At 51.9% G+C, this 27,212-nt stretch overlaps 1 protein-coding gene across 4 annotated transcripts in view; it reads left to right on the forward strand.

Moving 5' to 3' along the window:
- The window catches only part of LOC127009046 (uncharacterized), a 104,041-nt gene that overhangs the window by 56,187 nt on the left and 20,642 nt on the right, over positions 1–27,212 (forward strand). For 3 of the 4 annotated variants that reach the window (XR_007761537.1, XR_007761538.1, XM_050881732.1), the window contains exons 2-5: positions 1,422–2,695; positions 17,255–17,412; positions 18,409–18,486; positions 26,924–27,056. Coding sequence is in view for 1 of the 4 variants with exons in the window: in XM_050881732.1 (XP_050737689.1) it covers positions 1,879–2,695; positions 17,255–17,412; positions 18,409–18,486; positions 26,924–27,056 (1,186 nt within the window). In the remaining 3 variants the exon portion in view is untranslated. The remainder of the gene's footprint in view (positions 1–1,421; positions 2,696–17,254; positions 17,413–18,408; positions 18,487–26,923; positions 27,057–27,212) is intronic. The other variant, XR_007761539.1, reaches the window with a different exon arrangement.

Here is a 27,212-nt window from a genome sequence, read left to right on the forward strand (position 1 = left end):
TAACTGACTAACTGACTGACTGACTGGCTGAGTGACTGACTGACTGACTGAATGAATGAATGAATGACTGACTGGTTGCCTGGCTGACTTCTCCTCTGGCTGGCTGGCCTGTGCCTGTTCTGGGGAGAGAGAGAGCGCCTCAACCATTCCGTGAATAGCGAGGAAAAGGGGCAATACTCTCAGGCAAAACACTGGGAAAGAACGGGTGTGTAGGGCATTACCGCGTAGGGGAGGAAGCCGTAAATTGGAACAAGAGGAAGACCCAGGTCGTGTGGAAGGTTTAAAATACATCAGAGACGAGTTCATGCATTTAAATGTGTGTTGTGACCTTCCAAGACTACTCCGCCGCACCCTTTCTCCTTGTCTCCATCACTTCTCCTTTGTCTCTTTCGGGTTCCTGCGTACCTTAGTCTGTATCGGGTCATGTTTTACTTGCCCCGTTGCGATATATATAACTGATAAATACGATGTGTAAAGTATGGACAGGCAGTGTTTTTGAAATATTTAAGGGAAGCATTTTCACCGGCGCAGTTTTGTAAATTTCGTTCTGTTGTCTTGTCTGTGTGCGGAGTGGTTCGAGGGAAAGGCGAGGCGGCGGGAAGGTCGTGAGGGAGGTGGGAAAATTGTGCAATATGTGAGAAAACGGAAAATGGTATTCAGTTGTTGTGTTGAGAAAGCCTCGGGTGATGCAATAATAAACTCCCTTGCCTTTTAACTAAGCGATGAGGGGAAAAATGACAAAGGTAGAGGTGTGGATTTTATCGGAGTGTAAAACATCAACACTATAGTTTGTTTTAGGCAAGTGCTCTGTGGCTAATTGAATTTTTGATGGGTACCTTTGCTTTTTCACGGTTTCTCTACTGTCGCCTTGCTCTCCCTGCTTTTCTACCACGTCTTTTTCCTTTGCTCATATTTGTATCGTTTTTGTGGTGTTGATAGCAGCGCTGAGTGCATGGAGTCTGTCATGGATGGCACGTGTGTGGTTCCCGGTGTTGATGTAGAGAACAATGGTGGTGGGTAATGCAGTGCTTGTGCGGGCAGCGGCGGCGTGGTGGTGACGGTAATGAAGACAGGGTAATGGTATTGTCGCGGTAATGCAGGGGATGACAATAATAAGTGTAGAGAACTTTATCGGAGTGAGCAACGCAACGCGATGCAAGGGACGGAATATTGTGTACAGAAATTGTGTTGTAGTTTTAGGAGCGTGTCGCGCGTGGAGGAAATATTTAATCATGTGAATGACATTTATGTTCTTGGTGCTCTATGATTCTTGTTGTAAAATATCAAACTGGTGCCATTGTAGTGGGAGCTTGTGTAAAGAGGACTGTTGTCTGTCCCTGCCATTCATTATTAAATATTTCTATAGACATGATGAACCATTATCAGTATGTATGAGTGACCCATTTCTTGTATTTTTCCAGGTCACAGGACGCCTCCATCCAGGTGACCGGCGTCATCTTCGACACTTGGACAAGATCGACAAAACAACGTCTTGACTCTTGGCACTTGTGAATCCTCGCGACCGTGACCTTTGAGTCTCAGGTGTGGCGACCCAGTACTTTCTCTTTGCGACTCATTACGAACTGTCTGTGTGGCGCTTAGGAGTCTTCAGTGTCCAGCGAGTTTCCTCAGCTGGACTTTTTACAAACTTGAGAATCCGAAGTGGTGGGTTTCGCCTCAAAATGCTTGGTGTGTCTTCACTGCACTGAGTCAGTCCGGGTCTGGCGCTGCACCAATTCGCTGTGTGTCCATCACAGTTTTGCCTCGCAGCCGAGTCAGACTGATCGCTGCCTCGGCCTCGCACTCGCCGGCCTCAGCTCACGCCTTCACTGCCTCACCCGCCGGGGGTTGCAGGATCAATAGTGTTACCACTCCACCATGTCGCCTTCAACGTCACGCTTCGGTGTGCCGCTGGGAACTGAAGACTTTGATGTGGGTGGGAGAGGCCGCCGTGGTTCAGGGGACCAAGGGAGTGTGTGGCCCGGGGCGGAAGAAGTTGTGGGAAGCGAGAGGCGCGAGGAGGCAAACATGGAGACTTTCCAGGAGGGCGGCGGCGGACCTGATGTGAGTATGGTGCCAAACGATGCAGCAAAGCCCACATCCTTATTGCCACGGCACAGTCTACTCACACACGGAAGTCAGGGTATGCAGGCGGTGGCCTCATCGTACACGGCAATAGTTGGCGGCCCTGGCTGTGCTGTCCGTGCCTGTGGAGGCGAGTGTGTGGGCCGCGTGGGGTGTGTACGTGCATCGGTAGACCTGCAGATCAAGTGTTCAACCGCAGCACCCCAGGAACACCCAGCATCACGGCACGGGAAGACTCTCATCACTCTGGGCTCAGTGGCGCCATCAGGGACCTCCCAGGATGATTCAGAGCCTCACGTGTCCCGAACTAAGCAAGACCAAAGGACAAGCTCAACTAACGCACTTTTCTGGACGCGCCACCCGGAGCGTGATGCGTCGAACCCCACTGGCCGCGTTAACGCTCCTTGCAAGGAACACGTCAGCAAGAACTTGTCACACGTGGCGGCCAATCCCCTTTTTGGCGCCACACCGCTCGGGGGCCACTCCTCACACCCCGCTGGGAACCTGACGTCTGCTGCGGCGGGGGCCAAGGTGCCCCCTCGACCCTGGGAGCCGCGGGTGCTGCTGCTGGCTCTCCTCCTCGCAGCCTCGGCCAACGGTAAGTCCTCAGGTACTCACACCAAACTTTTAGTACTCGTACATCTCGTTCTTTAACATGTCCTTTAACGATTTATTTTATGGATACGGTTCAGTTTCTTCATCCTTTCTCTTTTCCTCTTTTTTTTTATGGCCAGGCGAACAAGTGGACGGAGATATTAAAGTATATTGCATTATATAAATGAACGGCCCATTCTATATCACCAACAAAGCTTCGCAACGCTGGCATTTATTGGACCCAAACATTTCGTTCAGTCATTCACGAGAAATTTCCAATAATAGAGATCTTGAATCAGCATTCCCATTACTCGTGGAAAAGGAAAATACACATAAAAAGTAGAAGAGCAGCACATGTAGGAGGGGAATAGTTTTCAGGTTGGGAGGGGGACAAGTGTCTTGCGTCTTCGAGAACAGTACAGACGAGGGTCTTGATAATCATCGTCCCCCAAGCGACGCAGACATAACACCCTCACTGGAGTGTCTGTGGGAGTATGAAAGTTATCTTACCCGACTTGGAATATTCAGCTTACAAATCTTCGCGAATATTAAAGAAACTGTTGAGGATAGGAATTAATGAAGGAGACCGCCGCAGCTTAATTAAAAGGCAGCGAGGAAAGTGAAACTAGACTTGATAATTCTTTTCCATCATCTGTTTCTTTGAGAGCAGCAGCATATTGTTGGTATTTACTAAAGATTTCCTCATCCCTTGGTCTGTCTCCTTTACCATAAAATGTAAAGAAAAATAGTGAACGAATGACGGTAAAGATAGAAAGAGAGGAGGAAACTATTGAACATAAAAAGGATGGGCAATGAACGGGGCGGCGCGGCGGGGCTGTGAGGGCATCGACTCTGCTGGGGCGGCGGGCTCGTCTGGCGTGAGTGAGGGCGTAAGCGGGATTGGAAAGACCGCCCGCTGCTCGGCCCGAACGGAAAACATCGACCGTTTCCACCAATCACTGACAACAACGGCAAATATTCGATAAATCAGACACAGGGAGAGAAGAAAAAAACATCGCTATTATGTAACTGAGAAGGAGCGGAGAAATGACGTTGATTAATAGTGGCATACACACACTCTCTCTCTCTCTCTCTCTCTCTCTCTCTCTCTCTCTCTCTCTCTCTCTCTCTCTCTCTCTCTCTCTCTCTCTCTCTCTCTCTCTCTCTCTCTCTCTCTCTCTCTCTCTCTCTCTCTCTCTCTCTCTCTCTCTCTCTCTCTCTCTCTCTCTCTCTCTGTAATTGTTTAATGTGTGCGTGTGATGGTTCTTGAATGATATCGTGATTCTTTAATTCACCATGGTCTGATCACGTGATTGACTCACGAACACCAGCCAACACTCGAACGATTGAAGCTCAGGTGATATCTTTAGGTACGGCTGGAGCTTCACCTCACACCCACACACACCCGGGAGGCAGGACACAACCCTTGACCCGGTACCCATTCACTGCTGGGTGGACAGGGGGCACGGATTAAAGGAGACTGTCCATCCGTTTTCACTCCGCCTGTGAATCGAACCTGGGACCTCACGGTTGTGAGGCGAGCTTCCTACATTCCAATGTGTGTGTGTGTGTGTGTGTGTGTGTGTGTGTGTGTGTGTGAGCATGCCCGAGGTGCATACTCTGCTTGCTATTCTCTTGCCTTCAGCTACTACCGCTGGTTAGCCGTCAAGGTGAATCGTCGAGCAGTCCTGCGTAAGTCTTCACTTGCCAGTACATAGCCACTCCATCACCAAGACTCGTACTGAGCCTCCACGCGTCAGCACACGGTAACTGGGTGTCTTGCGACCGTGGCCGGACAGATGACCGACGGACATTTCACCGACGGACATTTGGCCGACAGACATTTGGCCGAACGGACATTTGGCCGAACGGTCCTAAAGGTTTAGGTGCACCTTCACCAGCCACCCCCGCCCCACTCACCGCCTTGTGGGTTATCTGGTGAAGTGTAAGCCTACGGGAGTCAACCCCTAATGAAAAATCTGTGGATGGAGTCACGCAACAGGCGAAGCACGACAGACTGTGTTCTCGGCAGACTCCTGCAACCCCGCTTTGCAGTCGGTCGTCTCAGTCTCCTGTGTCACCGACAGATGTTGGTTGGGCCAAGATAGTGGGAGTGGTGCCTGGGCGCCACTACTCCCACTCAAATCCTCTCATGGCACAAGCATTTGCTCCAGCCAGTCAAGTTGGGGGGGCGTGTGTGTGTGTGTGTGGGGGGGGGGGGTATTTGTGTGTGTGTGTGGGTGTGTGTGTGTGTGTGTGTGTGTGTGTGTGTGTGTGTGTGTGTGTTTGGGGGGGCGTGGGGGTGTAGGTGTGTGTGTGTAGGGGATATGTGTGTGTGTGTGTGTGTGTGTGTGTGTGTGTGTGTGTGTGTCTGCTGTCTGTCTGTCTGTCTGTCTGTCTCTGCAGCACGAAAATATGTGAGATACGCAGACAGTCGTTCCCCGCCGCGGGTGTGCAAGTCGGAGCTCCGCCGGCTGGGTAGAAAAAACGAGGAATGATTTGCGTGTGAAAAATGCCGCAAATTGGGCTTCTTTTTATGAAACATTATTCGCATGGTTTTCCCTTCCCCACAATTCTCCTTTTCTTATTTCCCTCTTTACGCTGTTATCTATTACCTTCTTTTATTGACTCAACATTCTTGCGTCTCTTTTTCCGCCTCTCTTTTTTTTCTGATTTTGTTTTTTCTTCTGCTTTCCCCCGTTATTTTGTGTTCAATGGATATATACCACTGCCACCAACTCCTTTGCTACTATACTAACACGCTATCATCATTATCGCTGCCTCCGTAACAACCAGCGCCAGAGTTATGACCTGTACCATAGATGTCACGGGCGCTGCTACAATCACTACCTCGGGGACGGCCACCATTATTAACGGCGCCCATTCACGATTTCCATTACTACAAACCACCTAGGCAAACACCATTACCTCTACCAGCCCCTCATTCACCATACCCCGACTGTATCACAAATAAAATCTACCACCATTACCATAATCCATAGCAATCACGATTTTTACCACCATAATCACGGCACTACCATCCCTAACCTTCTTTTCACCTCTACCACACAATCTTCTTTCCTCCCTCCTCCCTTTCCGCCTCTGCCTCTCCCCTGCCTCTGCCTCTGCGCCTCCTTCGTCACCACCCTGCACGTTAGCCTCCCGGAACACAATAAACCTTCTGGCGTGAGCAAACGAGGCAGCGAGTCACGACCGTCCTGAACGAGCGAAACATGGCACGGACGGACTATTTTTACACATTCTGGAAGGGGCCTTGAGGTGTCCCAGGGTTATAAACGGTCAACAGCAAGGTTACAAGCAGAGATGATCCCAGGCAGGCTGTAAGGAAGCAAAGATCAGTCAGGAACATGTAAGTGTTGTGGTAACTTAAAGGGAAACTGAGCTGAGGCGAGACCTCCTGCTGTACGCATTACTTTTTCATGAACTTTTACGGCCTATTTATGAAGCGTAAGAATTCCTCGCACGACCTTCACGGACGCGTAATGGCCGGCAAGTGTGTGTGTGTGCAGGGTGGCGCATGTGTTCTGCAGGAGAGCAAAAAAACACCACATGCAGATATAAAGTTCATAATCTAACTTCTTTAATTCTTTTCCCACGCGTAGCCTGTATATACACGCTCGCACACGCTTTATGGCGGGTCGGAGAGTTGGGGACAAGGACGCGACTCGTCCCTGGCCTGTGTTGAGCCAGTCGGGCTCATTCATCCTCACGTCCTACCTCACACTGCGAGGGAAATTGTTCATCATGGAGGCTCACAACACGAGGCTGTGTTACCGTGAACAGGGGTCGTAACGCTGCCCCGACTCTCGTGCCACCAGACACGTCGCCGTAGGAGGGAACAACACAGACTTTAGTTTAGCGGCCGTCGATGGGGACTCCGAGGAGGTAAAATGGCTCGGTGCCGCCTCGTCGTGCGGAATATATTCAGGCGACCTGCAGGACGGTGTTGTTAATTGTTCAGTAAAGTGTTGAGCCGCTGTTAGGCTGCGGCATCGTGGCCTTGAAGAGGCTCTCAGTCTCGGTGCTCAAGGGACGAGGCGGGAGTTACTACCTAATTAGCCGCGGCCAAACTGCTTCTAAGCAGACACGAGCATTCTGGGAGGGCCGCCGAGTAGTAACATACGTCGCCGCGGGCCACTGGGCTCACCCCCGCGCCGACGGGCCCGCTCCCCCATTACAGCGTAAAGCTCGCTGTCACCCGTGACAGGAGCTACCCCCAAAGGGCGCCATTATGCCGGCCAGTATATACGACACGGCCGTGCTCGCTTCAGATAATCAATAAATGTTTGAATTATAAACACCTCATCTAAATGTTAGTGCATTTCTGGGACAGCCTCTCCCGTTCTGCCTGTCAAGATGCGCTGCGCAGGGGGGCAGCATATATTTAATTAAGTTTGAACATCAAGCCGGCAGGGGAGAAGACTCGACCAGCTGGTGTCAGAGCGTCCGGCGGGAGGCTGGCTCGTCTGTTCTGGCTCGGCTTCATGTTCCATTTACTGGTACCTATTCGTTTCCTGTCGGGGATCAGCGCGGACTGTGACGTTTTTTTCCCGTTTTCAACCAGGGAGGAAAGTGCAATATGAAAATACATTAATCTTTGTGGGATCGTGAACACCGACCATTGTTAGCCCCTCGTTGCCCTGACCCTGGTCAGTGTAAAGCTTTGGCGTGCACCAGGCGTCCTGTGGTCCGGGAAGACGGTCAAAAGATGTTATGCTGGCTGGTTAGGCTGTCAGTCGGCGTCCTGCTGGCTGGTTAGGCTGTCAGTCGGCGTCCTGCTGGCTGGTTAGGCTGTCAGTCGGCGTCCTGCTGGCTGGTTAGGCTGTCAGTCGGCGTCCTGCTGGCTGGTTAGGCTGTCAGTCGGCGTCCTGCTGGCCGGGTAGGCTGTCAGTCGGCGTCCTGCTGGCTGGTTAGGCTGTCAGTCGGCGTCCTGCTGGCCGGGTAGGCTGTCAGTCGGTGTCCTGCTGGCCGGGTAGGCTGTCAGTCGGCGTCCTGCTGGCCGGGTAGGCTGTCAGTCGGCGTCCTGCTGGCCGGGTAGGCTGTCAGTCGGCGTCCTGCTGGCCGGGTAGGCTGTCAGTCGGCGTCCTGCTGGCCGGGTAGGCTGTCAGTCGGCGTCCTGCTGGCTGGTTAGGCTGTCAGTCGGCGTCCTGCTGGCCGGGTAGGCTGTCAGTCGGTGTCCTGCTGGCCGGGTAGGATGTCAGTCGGCGTCCTGCTGGCCGGGTAGGCTGTCAGTCGGCGTCCTGCTGGCCGGGTAGGCTGTCAGTCGGCGTCCTGCTGGCCGGGTAGGCTGTCAGTCGGCGTCCTGCTGGCCGGGTAGGCTGTCAGTCGGCGTCCTGCTGGCCGGTTAGGCTGTCAGTCGGCGTCCTGCTGGCCGGTTAGGCTGTCAGTCGGCGTCCTGCTGGCCGGTTAGGCTGTCAGTCGGCGTCCTGCTGGCCGGGTAGGCTGTCAGTCGGCGTCCTGCTGGCCGGGTAGGCTGTCAGTCGGCGTCCTGCTGGCCGGTTAGGCTGTCAGTCGGCGTCCTGCTGGCCGGTTAGGCTGTCAGTCGGCGTCCTGCTGGCCGGTTAGGCTGTCAGTCGGCGTCCTGCTGGCCGGTTAGGCTGTCAGTTGGCGTCCTGCTGGCCGGTTAGGCTGTCAGTCGGGGTTCTGCTGGCCGGTTAGGCTGTCAGTCGGGGTTCTGCTGGCCGGGTAGGCTGTCAGTCGGCGTCCTGCTGGCCGGGTAGGCTGTCAGTCGGCGTCCTGCTGGCCAGTTAGACTGTCAATCGGCGTCCTGCTGGCCGGGTAGGCTGTCAGTCGGTGTCCTGCTGGCCGGGTAGGCTGTCAGTCGGCGTCCTGCTGGCCGGGTAGGCTGTCAGTCGGCGTCCTGCTGGCCAGTTAGACTGTCAGTCGGCGTCCTGCTGGCTGGTTAGGCTGTCAGTCGGCGTCCTGCTGGCCGGGTAGGCTGTCAGTCGGCGTCCTGCTGGCCGGTTAGGCTGTCAGTCGGCGTCCTGCTGGCCGGTTAGGCTGTCAGTCGGCGTCCTGCTGGCCGGTTAGGCTGTCAGTCGGCGTCCTGCTGGCCGGTTAGGCTGTCAGTCGGCGTCCTGCTGGCCGGTCAGGCTGTCAGTCGGCGTCCTGCTGGCCGGTTAGGCTGTCAGTCGGCGTCCTGCTGGCCGGTTAGGCTGTCAGTCGGCGTCCTGCTGGCCGGTTAGGCTGTCAGTTGGCGTCCTGCTGGCCGGTTAGGCTGTCAGTTGGCGTCCTGCTGGCCGGTTAGGCTGTCAGTCGGGGTTCTGCTGGCCGGTTAGGCTGTCAGTCGGGGTTCTGCTGGCCGGGTAGGCTGTCAGTCGGCGTCCTGCTGGCCGGTTAGGCTGTCAGTCAGTGTCCTGCTGGCTGGTTAGGCTGTCAGTCGGCGTCCTGCTGGCCGGGTAGGCTGTCAGTCGGCGTCCTGCTGGCCGGTTAGGCTGTCAGTCGGCGTCCTGCTAGCCGGTTAGGCTGTCAGTCGGCGTCCTGCTGGCCGGTTAGGCTGTCAGTCGGCGTCCTGCTGGCCGGTTAGGCTGTCAGTCGGCGTCCTGCTGGCCGGTCAGGCTGTCAGTCGGCGTCCTGCTGGCCGGTTAGGCTGTCAGTCGGCGTCCTGCTGGCCGGTTAGGCTGTCAGTCGGCGTCCTGCTGGCCGGTTAGGCTGTCAGTTGGCGTCCTGCTGGCCGGTTAGGCTGTCAGTTGGCGTCCTGCTGGCCGGTTAGGCTGTCAGTCGGGGTTCTGCTGGCCGGTTAGGCTGTCAGTCGGGGTACTGCTGGCCGGGTAGGCTGTCAGTCGGCGTCCTGCTGGCCGGTTAGGCTGTCAGTCAGTGTCCTGCTGGCCGGTTAGGCTGTCAGTCGGGGTTCTGCTGGCCGGGTAGGCTGTCAGTTGGCGTCCCGCTGGCCGGTTAGGCTGTCAGTCGGCGTCCTGCTGGCCGGTTAGGCTGTCAGTCAGTGTCCTGCTGGCCGGTTAGGCTGTCAGTCGGCGTCCTGCTGGCCGGTTAGGCTGTCAGTCAGTGTCCTGCTGGCCGGTTAGGCTGTCAGTCGGGGTTCTGCTGGCCGGTTAGGCTGTCAGTCGGGGTTCTGCTGGCCGGGTAGGCTGTCAGTCGGCGTCCTGCTGGCCGGTTAGGCTGTCAGTCGGCGTCCTGCTGGCTGTCGCCAGTCATCCTGCAGGAAGGAAAGGTTGCCACTAGGTGTTTTAGCGGCCAGGAAGGCCGTCACCAGTCATCTTGCAGGCCGCAGGGCTGTCATCAGGCGTCCTGCCGTCATAATCACTAAAAGTGTAGCTTTTCCTCTCTCGGGTGCTGCTCGTGGTTTACAGACACAATAAATGTCTCACAAACATATATGAGCACTTAGGCTGATGGTCTTTCCCTAATATGTGACGCAAGTTTTTATCTGCCTGGAATGGAGATGGAGGAGGGAGAAAAGGATCAGGATTAGTATTAGTATCAGGAGGAGGAGAAGGGGAAGCAGGAAAAAGATAAAGAAAGAAGAAGAAGAAGAAGAAGAAGAAGAAGAAGAAGAAGAACTACACCACCACCAAAACCACCACCACCACCAACAACAACAACAACAATAACTAGAGGAAGAAGAGGAGAAAGTGGAAGCAGAAAATATTTAAGAGGAGAGAAGATGAAAGAAAGGGAAGAAATATCAATTCACTAAAATATCAGACGCAATTTCTAAATCAAACCTCCCTCACACATTCTTGCCGCGGTGAGGGAACACGATGCTCACCGTTCCTGTTCTCAATTATACACATCGATGGTGGAATATGTATCAGGCCTCAACACTCCTCACCTCCCAGTGCAGCCCGTCCTCCCCTCACTCCCTTCCTGCAGCTCGCCTTCTTAATCCCCTGATAATGCACGCCCTCCTCACTCCCCTGTTGCTGCACGCCCTCCTCACTCCCCTGTTGCTGCACGCCACCCTTACTCCCCTGTTGCTGCACGCCCTCCTCACTCCCCTGTTGCTGCACGCCCTCCTCACTCCCCTGTTGCTGCACGCCCTCCTCACTCCCCTGTTGCTGCACGCCCTCCTCACTCCCCTGTTGCTGCACGCCCTCCTCACTCCCCTGTTGCTGCACGCCCTCCTCACTCCCCTGTTGCAGCACGCCTTCCCCACTTCCCTGTTGCTTCACGCCATCCTCACTCCCCTGTTGCTGCACGCCCTCCACACTCCCCTGTTCCGGCCTTTTCACTCCCCTCAGTACGCCCTCCTCGCTCCCCTCGTGCAGCCCCAGCCTGCGGCGTCGCGACCCGAGACACTCCGCCATGTATTAGGGGGGCGGAGGCCGACCGTCAACAACATTGGCCTGGCTGGCGGCCTTAATCCAAGAGGCGCCTCGCGGTGTGTATACATATCTTTTTTTTGTGCTCTCGCCGGCGGTATTCAGGCAACGCAAATGCCACTTTTTTCCGGTATATGCTAAAAAAGTAAGGGAATAAAGGTAAAAATTGAGGCCCCGAGGCGGAAAACTGCATCCATGAGCATAGTAAATTACAGTTGTACCGCATTACTCTGCCATGCTCACCCGCTGACCTTCACTTTTATTATGATTACTATTATTCCTTTCCTTTCCTCCGTTCTCGCCTCGCACAAAAACGCACGCTAAGGGAAGCCTCAGTGTTTCTTTGGCCTTCACGCAGCGCTGGTCTTGCACGCACTCGGGTTACCTTTTTCTGAATGTGTCACCGGGTAATTGTCACCCACGAGTCTTGTAGGAGTCGTTGTGTCGCATGCAGGGGAACACAGGAGTGGAGGAAGGTAAGGAGGTGATCCAGCGTCACTTTCATGGGAATTTCATCAGAATAGAGTAGGAGAAAGAGAGCGGCGAGCGTCTCTTACACGGTATTTGGGAGGCGAGGAAGGGGAACAGAGAGGCCGTGCGGTAATAACTAATGTCCTCCTAAGCTTATTAATCCTGACATTGGGTTATAAAGTTGGCTCAGTCGGGAGTTATAAGACTGTTTCGCGCTCTTTTTCGTCATTAATATGTGTTGTGTGTGTGTGTGTGTGTGTGTGTGTGTGTTTTATGCGCGCACGAACACACACACACACACACACACACACACACTGCTCCGGTGGCTCAATCGGAAGAGCGCTCCGCTGCGAGGCTTAACGGCCAAACAGGCGGCGGTTCGAGCTCTGCTCAGGCCGGATTCTTTCGGTTGACTAGGATTGGTTATTGTCCCAACTTGAGTAAGGGGGGCTGGGATGTGTGGTGTGTGAGGTCCTGGCAGTACCCAGAGATCGACGATAATGAGCACTTGCTCTCGTCGGGAGGGTACCTGCTGGCGAAAGCGAGTCCAACTCGTGATCAGGCCGTGGTGAAAACACACACACACACACACACACACACACACACACACACACACGGGTCCCCTGCTTCTTATGCAAAGACTGTGTTTAGCTGGGCATGATTATAATACTATTTAGGGCAAAATTACTTCTAGCAATTTGGCAACATACTGTCTTACCAGCCTCCGCGACTTATATATCCATCCCAGGATCCAGCCAGACCAACAGTGACTGCAGCCAGCCAGCCAGCCAGCCACCAGCCAGCCAGCCAGTCAGCCAGCCAGCCAGCCAGTCAGCCAGCCCCCAGCCCCCAGCCAGCCCGCCACCAGCCAGCCAGCCAGTCAGCCAGCCAGCCACCAGCCAGCCAGCCAGTCAGCCAGCCACCAGCCACCAGCCAGCCAGCCAGTCAGCCAGCCAGCCACCAGCCAGCCAGCCACCAGCCATCAGCCACCAGCCAGCTAGCCAGCCAGCCACCAGCCACCAGCCAGCCAGCCAGTCAGCCAGCCAGCCAGCCAGTCAGCCAGCCACCAGCCACCAGCCAGCCAGCCAGCCAGCCACAACACCCAGCCACCAGCCAGCCATCCAGTCAGCCAGCCAGCCACCAGCCATCAGCCACCAGCCAGCTAGCCAGCCAGCCACCAGCCACCAGCCAGCCAGCCAGTCAGCCAGCCAGCCAGCCAGTCAGCCAGCCAGCCAGCCAGCCACCAGCCAGCCAGCCAGCCAGCCACCAGCCATCAGCCACCAGCCAGCTAGCCAGCCAGCCACCAGCCACCAGCCAGCCAGCCACCAGCCACCAGCCAGCCAGCCAGTCAGCCAGCCACCAGCCAGCCAGCCACCAGCCACCAGCCACCCGCCCGCCAGCCAGCCAGCCACCAGCCACCAGCCAGCCAGCCAGTCAGCCAGCCAGCCACCAGCCAGCCAGCCACCAGCCATCAGCCAGCCAGTCAGCCAGCCACCAGCCACCAGCCAGCCAGCCAGCCAGCCACCAGCCACCAGCCAGCTAGCCAGCCAGCCACCAGCCACCAGCCAGCCAGCCAGTCAGCCAGCCAGCCACCAGCCATCAGCCAGCCATCCATCCAGCCATCCAGCCAGCCAGCCAGCCACCAGCCAGCCAGCCAACCATCAGCCACCAGCCAGCCAGCCAGCCAGTCTGCCAGCCTGCCAGCCAGCCAGCCAGCCAGCCAGCCAGCCACCGCAGCCAGCCAGCCAGCCAGCCACCAGCCACCAGCCAGCCAGCCAGCCAGCCAGCCAGCCAGCCACCAGCCAGCCAGCCACCAGCCACCAGCCATCAGCCACCAGCCAGCTAGCCAGCCAGCCACCAGCCAGCCACCACCCAGCAGCCAGCCACCACCCAGCCACCAGCCATCAGCCACCAGCCAGCTAGCCAGCCAGCCACCAGCCAGCCACCAGCCATCAGCCACCAGCCAGCTAGCCAGCCAGCCACCAGCCATCAGCCACCAGCCAGCCAGCCAGCCAGCCAGCCCCCAGGCCAGACCGCCAGCCCTCCAGCCAGCCAGGCAGCCAGCCAGCCACCAGCCACCAGCCATCAGCCACCAGCCAGCTAGCCAGCCAGCCAGCCATCAGCCACCAGCCAGCCACCCAGCCAGCCACCAGCCACCAGCCATCAGCCACCAGCCAGCTAGCCAGCCAGCCACCAGCCATCAGCCACCAGCCAGCTAGCCAGCCAGCCACCAGCCAGCCACCAGCCACCAGCCACCAGCCAGCCAGCCAGCCAGCCAGGCAGCCATCCATTCATCCATCCATCCAGCCAGTCAGTTAGCCAGCGAGCCAGCCAGTCAGCCAGCCAGTCAGTAAGCCAGCGAGCCATCCATCCATCCATCCATCCATCCAGCCAGCCAGCCACTGCAGCCAGCCAGTCAGCCAGCCAGTCAGCCAGCCAGCCAGGCAGCCAGCCAGCCAGCCAGCCAGCCAGCCAGCCAGTCAGTAAGCCAGCGAGCCAGCCAGTCAGCCAGCCAGTCAGTAAGCCAGCGAGCCAGCCTGTCAGCTAGCCAGCCAGCCAGACAGACAGACAGACAGACAGACAGACAGAGTCAGTCAGCCAGCGAGCCAGCCAGCTAGACACACATAAGCAGACACACAGATTATTGAGATATATTGCCTCACTAGCACCATCATCATCACCAAATCGCAGGGGAAACAGAACTTTATTTTACCAATGTTGTGCCCAGTTGTGGACCGCGGGGGACGGACATTCAGAGCATGACAGATTGGTCGCGGGACGAAGCAAGGGGCATGGAAAGGCCCTATCAGGTAATAGAGCACCTTATGGTTTAGCGCGGTTCTCACGCGTCAATATTTGGCCATTTCTGGGCACACACACGCCCTGTTTACCGTCCTGACGAGGCCTCCCAACACGGCACGCCCGAGACGTGTTTTCCACCGCAAAGATCTGGCGGGTTGTTAATGGTGCCCCGAGTGTCCTTGGGATCATGTTCCCGGCTCCGGCCTAAACCCTCCTTCCTGTGTTGGGTTTAGCCTCCCTCCTTTGTGGCGTGCTCGAGGGTTGTTAGTTCGGAAAACATTGTCCAGACCACCAGACACGCGTACACGCACGCATCCACGCAACCACGGCCTCACTTCTGCTAGTCGAGACAGAGGGGCAGCCGAATTTCCTGTGCACGGTTTGAACAGATAATGAAAGTTTCTCTCTCTCTCTCTCTCTCTCTCTCTCTCTCTCTCTCTCTCTCTCTCTCTCTCTCTCTCTCTCTCTCTCTCTCTCTCTCTCTCTCTCTCTCTCTCTCTCTCTCTCTCTCTCATCGTTGCAAGTTGAAACCTACTTGCAGAATCGGATGGAAATCTACTACACTCACGTAACGTAACCTCTCTCATCTCAATGTTTGGGCGGAGTGGCGCTGCCTCGAGATAGTATGCAACGTTATTATTGACCAAACACAGCATGGGGAGGGCGAGCCGCCGTGTTGTGTGCATAAGAAAGTGTGTTTCTTGGCGCAATTCTGGGAAGCAAAGAATGGCTGCAAAGAAATAAAGGGAATGTAAGACACGTAGAGTGTGGGGAAAATGAGACTTACACAAAGAGAGAGAGAGAGAGAGAGAGAGAGAGAGAGAGAGAGACACACACACACACACACACACACACACACACACACACACACACACACACACACACACACACATACACACACACACACACACACACACACACACACACACCTTCCCCCTGTGATGTAATGCTCTGCCCTATCAACCTGCCGCCTGACAGGCTCAGTCACGTCTTGCTCAGGCCGAATGAGTTTTTCGGTGACAATGAGTGGTTACTGTCCCCGCGTGAGCAGGGGGGATGGGGGCGTGTGGTGTGTGAGGCCCAGCAGTACCCATAAACCAGCTAACCGGCACCAAAGCTCTACGGGAGGTTACCGGGTGGCGATCACGAGTCCAGTACGTGATCAGGCCGTGGTGAGAGTGAGTCACACACACACATACACACACACACACACAAAGGGGAGACTGGGTCGTCGTCCTCTCAAGTGTCTCAAGATGACCCGAGGCGAGATTGGATGGAGCCATTTAGGAAAAAGTTATCGGAAAAAGAGCGTGTTGGATGGCGGCGTCTTAATGAAGTACTGCATTTTGTTGCTGATTAAGTGTTCTTGTGGCTTTGAGAAGAGCCCCAGAACCAAGAGGTAAAGGTTTGGGGAGTTTATCATGAAGACAAAGGCGCTGAGAGAGCGGAATGGTGTGGATGTAAAACTTTAAAGAGAAAGTTATGGCTCTAATCTGCTGAAGGAGCTGAAGATCTGTGGCGGCGAATGATGTACAGACACCGTGAATTAAAAAGCTATAGAAGATAAATTTTTGGTGTTCGTAGATCGTGTACTTATAAGAGTTGATAAACGATGAGCCCAAGACAATCTTTAAAAAAAATTGCAAGGAAAACTTTTGAAAGATATTCTAAAAATTCAAGAGGATTCGTAAACAGCAAAACGTCCTTGGTTGAAAATTTAAAGGGAAGGAGCTGAATAATCTTTTGTTAATGGTAAATTAAAGTAAAAGTGGGTTACGGTACAAGAAAATTTCAACAAAAACAACTGAAGAGCTAATATGCACATAATAGCAGCCAGGTGGCAATGAACCTTTAAGGAGAAAACACTGAGCTGGTACTCATGACAGACAGTCGTTATCATATTTCGGAGGACCACAAGAACCGTATTTACTTGTGAATAACAATGAGGCTCAAGTGTAAAGCAGCCAACTTTTGAGATTCTTGCCTCACAGCGGAGCCCATCACGTGGCTCATGTTGTTCCTTGCGGGAGGGGCGTTGGCGCTGGTCGTCCCTTGTTCGTTTGTGCTGGAGCGACGGGACGGAGGCGGGTTGTGGGTGGGAATACAAAGTTTGGGGCGTACGCTATAGTCGTGCGTGGAACCAGTGCTCATTCCCATCTCACTGGCCCTCAAGTCTGTGATCGATGAAAAAAACCCCCATTATCCAGCAACAGAGGACAGGTGTCACATCCGAGATCCCACAGTTTACCTTTCCCCAGGAGGAAGGTTCGAGGATGTTTGTCTTGCCACTCTGCGCCTCTTTCCCTGACACCACCATCTCTTTCTACTCCTCCTCCCTATTGATATCGCCACCATCATAATCATCATTATTCGTTATCGGTATCATCATCATCATCATCACCACCATCATATTTTTTTCTTGTTCTTGTTCCTGTTTTTGCTCCTCATGTTCTTGTTCTCCTCCTCCTCCTCCTCCTCCTCCTCCTCCTCCTCCTCCTCCTCCTCCTCCTTCCTTCGCCTTTGCTGTCCTGTGTCTCTGACTCGTAGATTAGGGTAGATGGTAGCAACAACAAACAGCCTAGTTAGGACCAAGAGGTCTGTTGCTGTTTGCTTTTCCTTTGTACTCCTTTGTACTCCTCCTATTACTACTACTACTACTACTACTACTACTACTACTACTACTACTACTACTACTACTACTACTACTACACCTATTACTACTTCACCTATTACTACTACACCTACTACTACTACTACTACTACTACTACTACTACTACTACTACTACTACTACTAGTATCACTACTGCTGTAGAACGACTGTTATTTCTTACGGCGGGAACCACAAAACCTCTTCATGGAATCTCTACAACCACCCCACCACTTATCTTTCCAAAACTCTCGCGACCCCACTGTTACTTACCCTCCCCCCCCCTCCCCCCCAATATATAGTCACTCTCACTCACACATTCACTCACCTAACCTCGTCTCCCTCCCTCTTCAGCTCGCTATGACCGCGGCGGGCCCCAGCACAGCATCACGTGGGGCCGCGGGAATAGCCACAACTCTGCGATCTTCGGCAACGGCCCCACCAACGTCACCGCCGTGCTGGGCCACCACGCGAGGCTCCCGTGCCAAGTGAAGAACCTCGGCCACAAAGACGTGAGTGTTGTTCTCTGTTCCGAGGCGCAGCGAGGCAGACTGTAGACGTGTTAGTTTTCCTTGTGAACTGTACTCATTGGATGATTTAAAGTGTGCAAAGCAGGTTAGTATGCCCTTGAACCTGTTAAGGATATTTATACATGCGAATTCGTCAGCGATCAAAGTGTAACCGTTATTTTCAGACGTAATCAAGAAGGTTAAGGACATTTTCTAGTAAGAGAATGAGATCAGGCACAGGCTTAACACTTGGAAGCGATGTGTAGGAGTTTGGTAAAATGTTTGGAATACACGTAGTTAGTACATAAGTATACTTCCCCTTGACAGGGAAGACAAACATAGACTGTCACGATAAAGGGCGTCTTCAAGGTTTTAAACTTCACTAATCATTGCATATTATATTAAAGTAAGGATGTTAATTATGAGGTCAAGCCCGACATTAGGAATTTGATTTACATAAGGTTTCTTCAAAGTTCTGTATTGTGTCAGTTATTACATATTATATTGAAGAAACGATTTGTGTTGAGATGCAGCCTGAGATTAGAAAATTTACTTGGTAGGTAAAAACCTGACCTTGGTGCTGGAGTCTTGCAGGTTAATCTAAGAAGGCCTTTATAGTGGTTAGTTTGTGGGCTAATGTATTTTCACATCATCAAGTGTAGCATATTGAGGCTAAGAGGAAAAAAATCTCTCGTATTAGATAATCAGGTCAAAATGTGTCAGTGTACAGTTAGACTTCAACCTCTGATAAATGGGACGCTGTCTTTATCACAACAAGCGCCTCAGATTAGTATTAAGATTTTTGGAAGAACGGAGTAGCCTCACGCCGACGCTGTCCTTACATCCTGTTTAGCGCACGTCACTCCCCACTTGGATTACACCGTGCATGTTTGGTTCTTGTCTTTCGGCTTAACATCAGCCACTGGACAGCGTGTTGAGGGAAAATAATAAAGAAAAGCTGCCTTACAGGGACATGCTACAACGTGTTTTCCCCGCCAGGTGTCGTGGATCCGCCAGCGCGACCTGCACATCCTGACCGTCGGGATCTTCACCTACACCAGCGACGACAGGTTCAAGGTGAGTCACGGACACGCCTGGTCTATTCCTGACGTGCCTGCTGCTGCTAAGATACAACCACTTCTCTTCCTCCTCCTCTTCTTCCTTCTCCCCCTTTTCACCCTCCCCCTCCTCGTCTTCCTCCTCCTCCTCCACTTCCTTCTCCTCCTTGTGAGCCACGGTCACGACTGCTTTCTTCCTGCTGCTGATCCTGTTAGGATACAACCACTTCTCCTCCTGCATCTCCTCCTCCTCCTCCTTGTCGTCCTCCTCCTCCTCCTCCTCCTCTTCTTCCTCTTCCTCCTCGCCCACAAGCATCTTCCCGGTAGGTCCTCCGCGGCCAAGGGAGCGTCGTGCTGTCTTGCCGTGGATCAGATTTATTCGTGTTCAATAAATCTGCCGGCCTTTCCTGCCTCGTGCGCCCAGACGACCGCCTCTCAGTGGGTTTCGTAAATGTGTGAATTTAGTGCCTCTGTAAACCTTCCGGAGGCCCCTTTGGGCGTGTGGCGTCCCGGAGTTTCATGTACATAAAGCTCGGTGTGTTTTATTGACCGCCAGTGACTTGGAGAGGTTCGGACGGTTGGATCTTGGTCGGGAGAGTCCAGCCCACATCCTCGCCCTCCGTCACTCCTTCCTTCCCTCCATCCATACCTTTGTCCTCCTATCCCTGCGTTCCTTCGTCCTTCTCTCCCTCGATCCTTTCGTACTTCCCTCCCTCCATCCTTTCGTCCTCACTCCCTCCATCCCTTCGTCCTCCTATCCCTCTGTCCCTTCGTCCTCCACTCCCTCCATTCCTGCGTCCCTTCTCCCTTCCCTCTCGCCATCCCTTCGTCCTCCTATCCCTCTGTCCCTTCGTCCTCTCCTCCCTCCATTCCTGCGTCCCTTCTCTCTTCCCTTCCTCCATCCCTTCGTCCTTCAATCCTTTCGTTCCTTCGTACTTTCCGCCCTCCATGCTTTCTTCCTCCTCTCCCTCCGCCCCCTCGCGCTCCCCTCTCTCCCTCCTTAGTCCCCTCATCGCCCGACACTCTATCTTCACCCTCACTCCGTCATTAGGAGCGTCGCAGCAAACTTTCTTTTCCAGGCGCCATCTGTTCGTCGCCTCGTCGACCTTTCTCAGGCCCTAAGCCTAAAAGTGTTTTTACTTGATTTTTTCTTAAGGTCGCTCAAGAACTCCTTCCTTTCCTTTCAGCGTGGCCTCTTTCCGTCACGTTGGCTCTCCTTCCTTCACCACTTAAAAAATACTTTCCCTCTATAGCGGGGTCTCCCTCCTCCTCCCCTCACTTTATGCCATTCATTCTCGTACACCCTCCCCTTCCATGCCTCCCCTTTCACTATCCTAAAACTGCCCCCAGTGCCATATAAAGCACCATATATATCTTTCCTTACGCTGCACACTGTCCTTCCCAGATTACTCTTTATTTATGTTCACTTCTCTCTCCATATTCTCATCTTTATCCGGTCTTTCTCTCCCATTTGTCCCTTTCAGTACTCACTTTACATCTCATCTTCAAAGTTTTTCCCCCACCCAGGTTTCCATAATATATTTCCGTCTACTTGTTCCCCTCTCCCTCTCTGCCTGCAATCTGTCTCCTTTCCTCCCAGCTGTGTACATCTTGCCTCCTTCCCTCCCAGCGGTGCTCTCTCCTTCCTTCTCGCCCTTCTTAGTAGAGCTCCTCCCTCCTTCTTCATCAACGTCAGCTGTCCAATTACCTCCACTCTTCTTCCTGCTTCGCCCTGTACCCGCACACTTAGAACAAAAAAAGTTAACTGACTCAAATGTAACACAGAGCCGCACACGAGGAGCAGGGATATACGGAACGTTCCTATACCCTCAACAACTACTAAATGGGAGTGTGTTTCGGAAAATGGCTCATCGGCTTGGGGAAGAAATGCATGATAATGATCGACTTCAATCACTTGTCATACGCTTTAGATTAACTTGTCAAAAAGCCCCTAAGAAGTACAATTGAAGTGAACTGACAAGTGGAGGTAATGGAGGTAATCTTGCTATAGTCTTTTGAGTTTTCTGTTATCAAATCTTATTCTTTTTCCACTTTCATTCCTCTTCTTCATCTACTAATAACAGCCTCCGCCTCCTTCTCCTTCCCCTCCTGTCCAACACAAATCTTACTCTTTTTCCATATTCATTCCTCTTCTTCATCTACTAATAACAGCCTCCTCCTCCTTCTCCTCCTTCCCCTCCTGTCCAGCACCCCGCTCTCTCCTCCTCCTCTACTTCCTCTTCTTCTTCCCTGAAACCCCGCTTCCTCCTTGTCCCTGTCGTTCGAGTACATTGTCGATTCTGCATTGTTCTTCCTGAATATCTCATATTCTTCCCACCTCACCGCTTTCACCGGCCACCCCCACCTTCCATCTCTCCCTCCCTCCAGTGGCCCATTCTGCTCTCCTCACCCTCGCCTCTTATACTCCTACCACTCTTTTTGTTTCTTCACTAAAATACAATGCCTTGCTCTTAAAGTTTTTTTTTCTAAGTAGTGTCCCCCATAACCCCCCTTTCTCTCTCTCTCTCTCTCTCTCTCTCTCTCTCTCTCTCTCTCTCTCTCTCTCTCTCTCTCTCTCTCTCTCTCTCTCTCTCTCTCTCTCTCTCTCTCTCACTATTTCTTTTAAACTTTTTCAACAATAGGGAGCAGGGGTGGGGGTGGGGGTGGGGGTGGGGGGTCAGCAAAAGTCTTGCTCACAAATGAAGCCTTCCTGTGGCCGTCCCTGCGGAGCCGTACTGGCGGGGCAAACGCGGCGCCCCGTGGATGAAACTCCGAACTAACTTTCCTTATTTTTGTGCAGAAATGTAAATAATGTCTTTTTGTCCCCTTTGTTGTGGTGTATTAAACCGTCGCGTTCGGGAGAGGTGATACTTCTTTGTCTTCTGTGTGTGTGTGTGTGTGTGTGTGTGTGTGTGTGTGTGTGTGTGTGTGTGTGTTGTTCATCATGATCTGACCACGCGATAGGCTCATGATCTCCGGCTAGTTCCCTCCCAGACTTAGCTTGGAGTACAAAAGGGTAAAGAGAGGTAGAGAAATAAAGAGGTGTGGGAGGAAAAGAGGAAATAGTCCACGTGTCGGATCTCTGGGTACGGCTGAAACCTCACACCCACACACCCGAGAGACGGAGCACAACCCTAGACTGACACCTGGTACCCATTCACTGTTGGGTGGACAGGTGACATGGCTTAAAGTAGACTGCCCATCCGTCTCCACTCTCCCCGGGAATCAAACCTGGGACCTCTCGTTTGTGATTCGAGCTCGCTAACCATTGCACTACGGAGGTATGTGTGTGTGTGTGTGTGTGTCGTCCCCATGTAGGCTGACGGGGGCAGGAGGGGGACCAGGAGGGAGTTCTTGAACGAGCGGCAGAAATAGCAGGTTTTCGTTCCAGTAAATATTGTTCAAACAAGGACGAGGACGTGAATATATGCCGGGTGGACAGACGGATATGGGGGAGTTAACGATGCTGGGAAGAATAAAGACAATGGTAGAATGCATGAAAAGGTAAAAATACGTAAGACAGGTGGAAAAGGTGTTCATATGATAGTAAAAGAATATATGAAGAAAAAGAATGATGTGAAGGAGAATAATGAGGAGGGGAGGAAAGAAAGAAACAGTTATGATTTTCGTTATTTATATCAAAGGGGAAAAGAATGAGTGTAAAGATGATGCACGTTTACGAGAGTTGGAGAGAGATTTGTGAAGGATTAAAAAAATGAACGTGTTTTTTTATTAAGGGGAGACAAACGCAGCGTATAAGGTTGTATCTCTTATCCGCTCAGAGAAGGGAGAGAGTTAAGGGAGAAAATAGGAACAGGGGAGTAAAATGTTAAGTTAAAACACACGAACAGAGGCAAGAAGAAAGGATCGTGCAGTGGAGGATCGTAAATGGAATAAAACTGGAGACCGGAGGAAGCAGCAATAAAATTTATGGGAGGACGAATGAACAGAGAAAATCAAAGATAAACGAGGAAGAGGATTTGCCTGATATATCTCAAGGACGACGAGGTTGGCGAAAGAACCAGGAAATCGAGAAACGAGGAACTGAAAGTCGAAAATAAGAGAAAAGGGATAGAAGATACGAACATTTAATGGCCGTATAAACAAAAATTAACAATGAGAAATGATGAGGAGCATATAAAAGGTAAAAAGACGAGTCAGCTTTGGAAGGGACGAAGAGACGGGATAATACATCTAAAGCTTTGATAAAAAAAAAAGAAAACACAAGCGAAAAGAGATCATGAAGCTAAAGCAACTACATGAAAGCTTTTAAATGTACGAGGAAGGAGCAGGAAATTTAGAGGAGAAACGTAGGAATGGAAGATAATGGGGGTGGAGTGGCTGGGTTTGTGCGGGACGAAGATGTGTAAGGGTGGCTAGGGACGGGCAGACCTCTGGGACGCCGGCCATTCAGGGAGGGTAAGTGGGTGGGTGAAAGGGTACAGAGATTGATGGCCACGAATTTGTTTTTTTCCTTTTGGGGCGTGCTGCGTCTGCTGCTTCTGTGCGCTGCTGAGTGGAAGCCGAGTCTGGAAGGTAGAAAGGATATATTGTTAGGCAGTTACACACACACACTAAAAAAGAAAAACATGTGTAGCTACAGGCAGCTGACACATAAAAGGGAGTATGGAAAAAGACAAACACTAACAGGCAGCGGGTATACGAATGTTTTTCCACGAACGGTGAAAATAGTGCAAAGCTGTAGAGTACCAAACCAACAACTCATAACTGCAATGCACATATGGCGAGTACAAAAAATATAAAAAACAAGCACAAGCACACATTCATAAAACTGTCAGAGAATAAAGCTAGCCTTCCCATTATTCACAGCGGACGGACGGGGGCCAGTAAGCTTCGGAACACACGGGAATAGGATGGAGCTATGATAATTATGCAGAGGCGGCATGGGCGTCCTGGTGACGGAGTGCATATTGGCGGCTCGCCGGGAAATGGGCGGCCAGGACGGGAAACCGGCAGGGGTGGGCCATAGCCATGAAGTACCTGCCCCGGCGGCATGTGGATAGCGGCGCGTGGCCGACGGATGCGAACACACACGGACGTGCTGCAGCCGTCCCTTGGCAAATAAGGAGACTCAGTATTGCCATTTACTGAGGGAAGTGGTTTGGAAATGTCTCTCGTTCAGCTGTATTATCTTAACTAATAGTTATGCCATGTAGCGGTGGGTTGTGGAGCTGCAAATATATTTAACATATGTCCAATGGAAATATGTACTCGTAATATCACCAAAAATATTGGAAAGCAATATTGACACGAGGGAGACGAGAAAGAAAAAAAAAACGAGATATCGGAAGGGTCTGGTGAAGGGAGATACAATTGAAAGAGACAAACATCAGATGAAATTCAATCACTAATGATTCCGGACGAAGAATATATGAAAGAACAGTATTAAATGACGCAGGAAAAAGTCAACTTTTAAGGAAGCGAAATAAGTGAAAAGAAGAGAGAGAGAGAGAGAGAGAGAGAGAGAGAGAGAGAGAGAGAGAGAGAGAGAGAGAGAGAGAGAGAGAGAGAGAGAGAGAGAAAGAGAGAGCAATGAAAGAGAAAGATAAGGCGGGAGGAAGGCAAAAAGAAAAATCGAGAAAGAAATAAGAAAAGAAGAGGAGGTTTGAAAAGACAGAGAGGGGAGAGGGAGGGAGGGAGCGGGGGGAGAGGAGTGAACCATGCAGGAGGGTGTGAGGAGAGACTTGGGTGTGTGTGTGGGGGGAGGGGGCAAGCAACCAGGACACAGCAGGAGAGACCAAGGAGGGTGGCGAGGCAGGGAGGAGAAAAGAGCTGGAGGGAGGAAAGCAGCTGGAGAGGAGGAGGGAGGGGAGGGACGAGGGGGTGAAGCAGCTGCAAGAATGAAGGGAGAGTGCCCCCGGAAATTCACAATGAAGGGCAAACAGTTGGGAGAGGAGGAGGAGGAGGAGCAGGAGGGGGATAAGCAGGAGGAGCAGGAGGAGTCTGATACGCCCCGGGTTGAGGCGAAGCACTGGACGTCTTGGAAATAAGAATTATGAAAACATAGGAAGAACAGAGGTCAAGAGCGCCTTCCGGAATCTCTGTGCCTCCTCCTTTTCCTCTTCCTCTTCCGTTTTATTCCTCATCTTCCTTTAGTGAACAAAAAGAAGTCAAATATAGACTCGGTTTAGGAAAGTACACAATACACGCCTTATATAAAAATAATAATGTCAGAGCTCACGACATAAGTTATTTTTTTATTTACTTACTTTATGGCGCTGGCTCCTCCCCGTGAGACTATTTATTGCAGGTCTTGATGTGTTTATTCTGTGAAACAAAAATTAATTAAACTTTCGCACAGCGCTGTGTTCAGTTTGAAAACATTTTTATAATTTGATTTATTTATTTCCTCTCTCTCTCTCTCTCTCTCACACACACACACACACACACACACATTCACATGGAAACACACACACAAACAGAATGAAATAAACACACACAACAAACGGTAAGCTATTGGACATTTCATTTAATTCTTTCTTTTTATCGTGATTTTCCTTTTCTCTTCCCTGTCATCATTGTCACTACTTCATGCATCGAATATCCATGCGTCTCTCTATCATTGTGACTTGTCATTTTTAATTCCATCGAGTATTGCTATTCTCTTTGAAGTGGTTGTTGTGGAAGGGTGGGTGACTTTGGCGTATTCCGCACCAGTGATAAAGAAAAGGAAAGGTGAGGATGTCAAGTACCTGTGTTATAAGGCAGCCGCTCGTGGTTACCTGGGCAGGAATTGTGGTAAAGAAGGCAGTGGTGATGGCTTACAGCACATGTGTTAATGGTATGGGGAATTGGTGGTGACGCGGGCAGATGTACTAACGGGGTGGGCGGCAGTAGTGACATGGGCAGGTGCGGCAGTGATAGTGGAATGGGCAGGGACTGTTTAAGGGGTGGGCGGTGGTAGTGACGCGGCAGGGGCTGTGTTGAGGGGTGGACAGTGGTGGTGACGTGGGCAAAGGCTACACAGGTACAAGACAACACAGGTACTTCGTTGTCCTCGGAGGATGGTTACGTCATAGGATTTTTTCTTTCAAGTGTGTGGCGCCGGGCGATCAGGTGAAAGGGCGAGGCGATAGTGCACGGAGAGGTGTTGTTGGGGGGGGGGGGGGGGGCTGGAGGAGCACGGTGGTGGTGTGTGCTGTCGTAGATACGAGATAGTAATGGGGATGAAGGGTAGTGGCGAGGAGGGGGGGGGGCGGTAAAGAAGGAGAGATACGGTCTCTCGGTCTCTCTCTCTCTCTCTCTCTCTCTCTCTCTCTCTCTCTCTCTCTCTCTCTCTCTCTCTCTCTCTCTCTCTCTCTCTCTCTCTCTCTCTCTCTCTCTCTCTCTCTCTCTCTCTCTCTCTTCCCCCCCCCCCAAACACACACACATGCCATCTGGCCGGGCCAGGGAACAGGTGCTGTTCACGACCTTTATTATGAAAAGAGGTATTTGTACAAAGTAATAGCGGCAAGAGACGAGCTATTTATGAACACATGTGCAGCTATGGCTAGCCGTGCACTTTAGAGTAAGTTTTCCATTTAACCATTTCATGTGTGCTCGATGAAGGCTGTGCATGCCATTTTTCATCTTCCTCAACCCTGGCAAAATTATCGTGTACACACCACCCTGCTGTTTTGATCATTTGTCTTCATTTGTTCTGGTTAAGCCTGCGTGATTGAAACAAATGAACGAGCGTTATTGGAAATTTATTACGTGTTGCGAAGCAATAAATTCACATGTTCTCTTTAATAATGCAGACATCCTGTCATCATTAACTGACGGTGGTGTGCTATATTCCGACATTTGTGAAATGAACACGATGGTGGCGAGATGATTCTGGAGTAAGTACGTCACTTATCGTGATGGATAATGACGCATAATTTTTGGCAAGGACTTTCCTGCGCAACCCCTGGCAGCCTTATCTTCCTCACGAAGATAAGGTTAGGAAGATATCCCATTAATGCAATCAGTAAGTTGTGTGTGACCTGTACTCTACGTAAATTGATAAACTTTCGTCTAATCCATTAACCACTTTTAAAAACCTTACACTTCCCTTTGTGACTTAGTCTGTAAGAAAACTTCTCCCTTGCTAACGTGATTAAAGTACCACTACTTTTTTTATCATCCTCTGCAGATCTTTCATTCCCAGCGGACTGAGGGGTTCACCGACAGTACTTTTAGCTAATCAATATTCGCCTCATCCAATTACCGCCTTGAAAAAAATATTCTCTTTCGTCGCTCTCTAACGAAAAAAACATAATTTCCCAACTTTTCATGAAATCCACCCTTCCCTTCATCTTTCCCCGATAAAGTATTTCATCATCCGGCTATCAAGGATAATTCTGTTCCATTTTTAGTTATTTAACATTCCTTGCATCCAATAATGTATGATATTGGAAACGTTTCCTTGCCTCCTAGAAACTCACATAACCTTCCTTGTTTATTCGCCGCAGGTGTTCCATCCCCCGGAGACCGAGGACTGGTTCCTGGAGATAAGTTCCGTCACCTACAGGGACTCAGGCGTGTACGAGTGCCAGGTGTCCACCAGCCCCAAGGTGTCCCTGCCTATCCGCCTCACCGTGTTGGGTGAGCATGGCGGAGACCTGGACGAGGAAGAGGGAGAGGGAGGAGAAGGAGGAGGAGGAGGAGGAGGAGGAGGAGAAGGAGGATGAGAAGGAGAAGGAGAAGGAGAAGGAGAAGGAGAAAGAGAAAGAGAAAGAGAAAGAGAAAGAGAGAGATTTA

This window comes from Eriocheir sinensis, chromosome 39 (assembly GCF_024679095.1).
Source record: "Eriocheir sinensis breed Jianghai 21 chromosome 39, ASM2467909v1, whole genome shotgun sequence".
NCBI lineage: Eukaryota > Metazoa > Arthropoda > Malacostraca > Decapoda > Varunidae > Eriocheir > Eriocheir sinensis.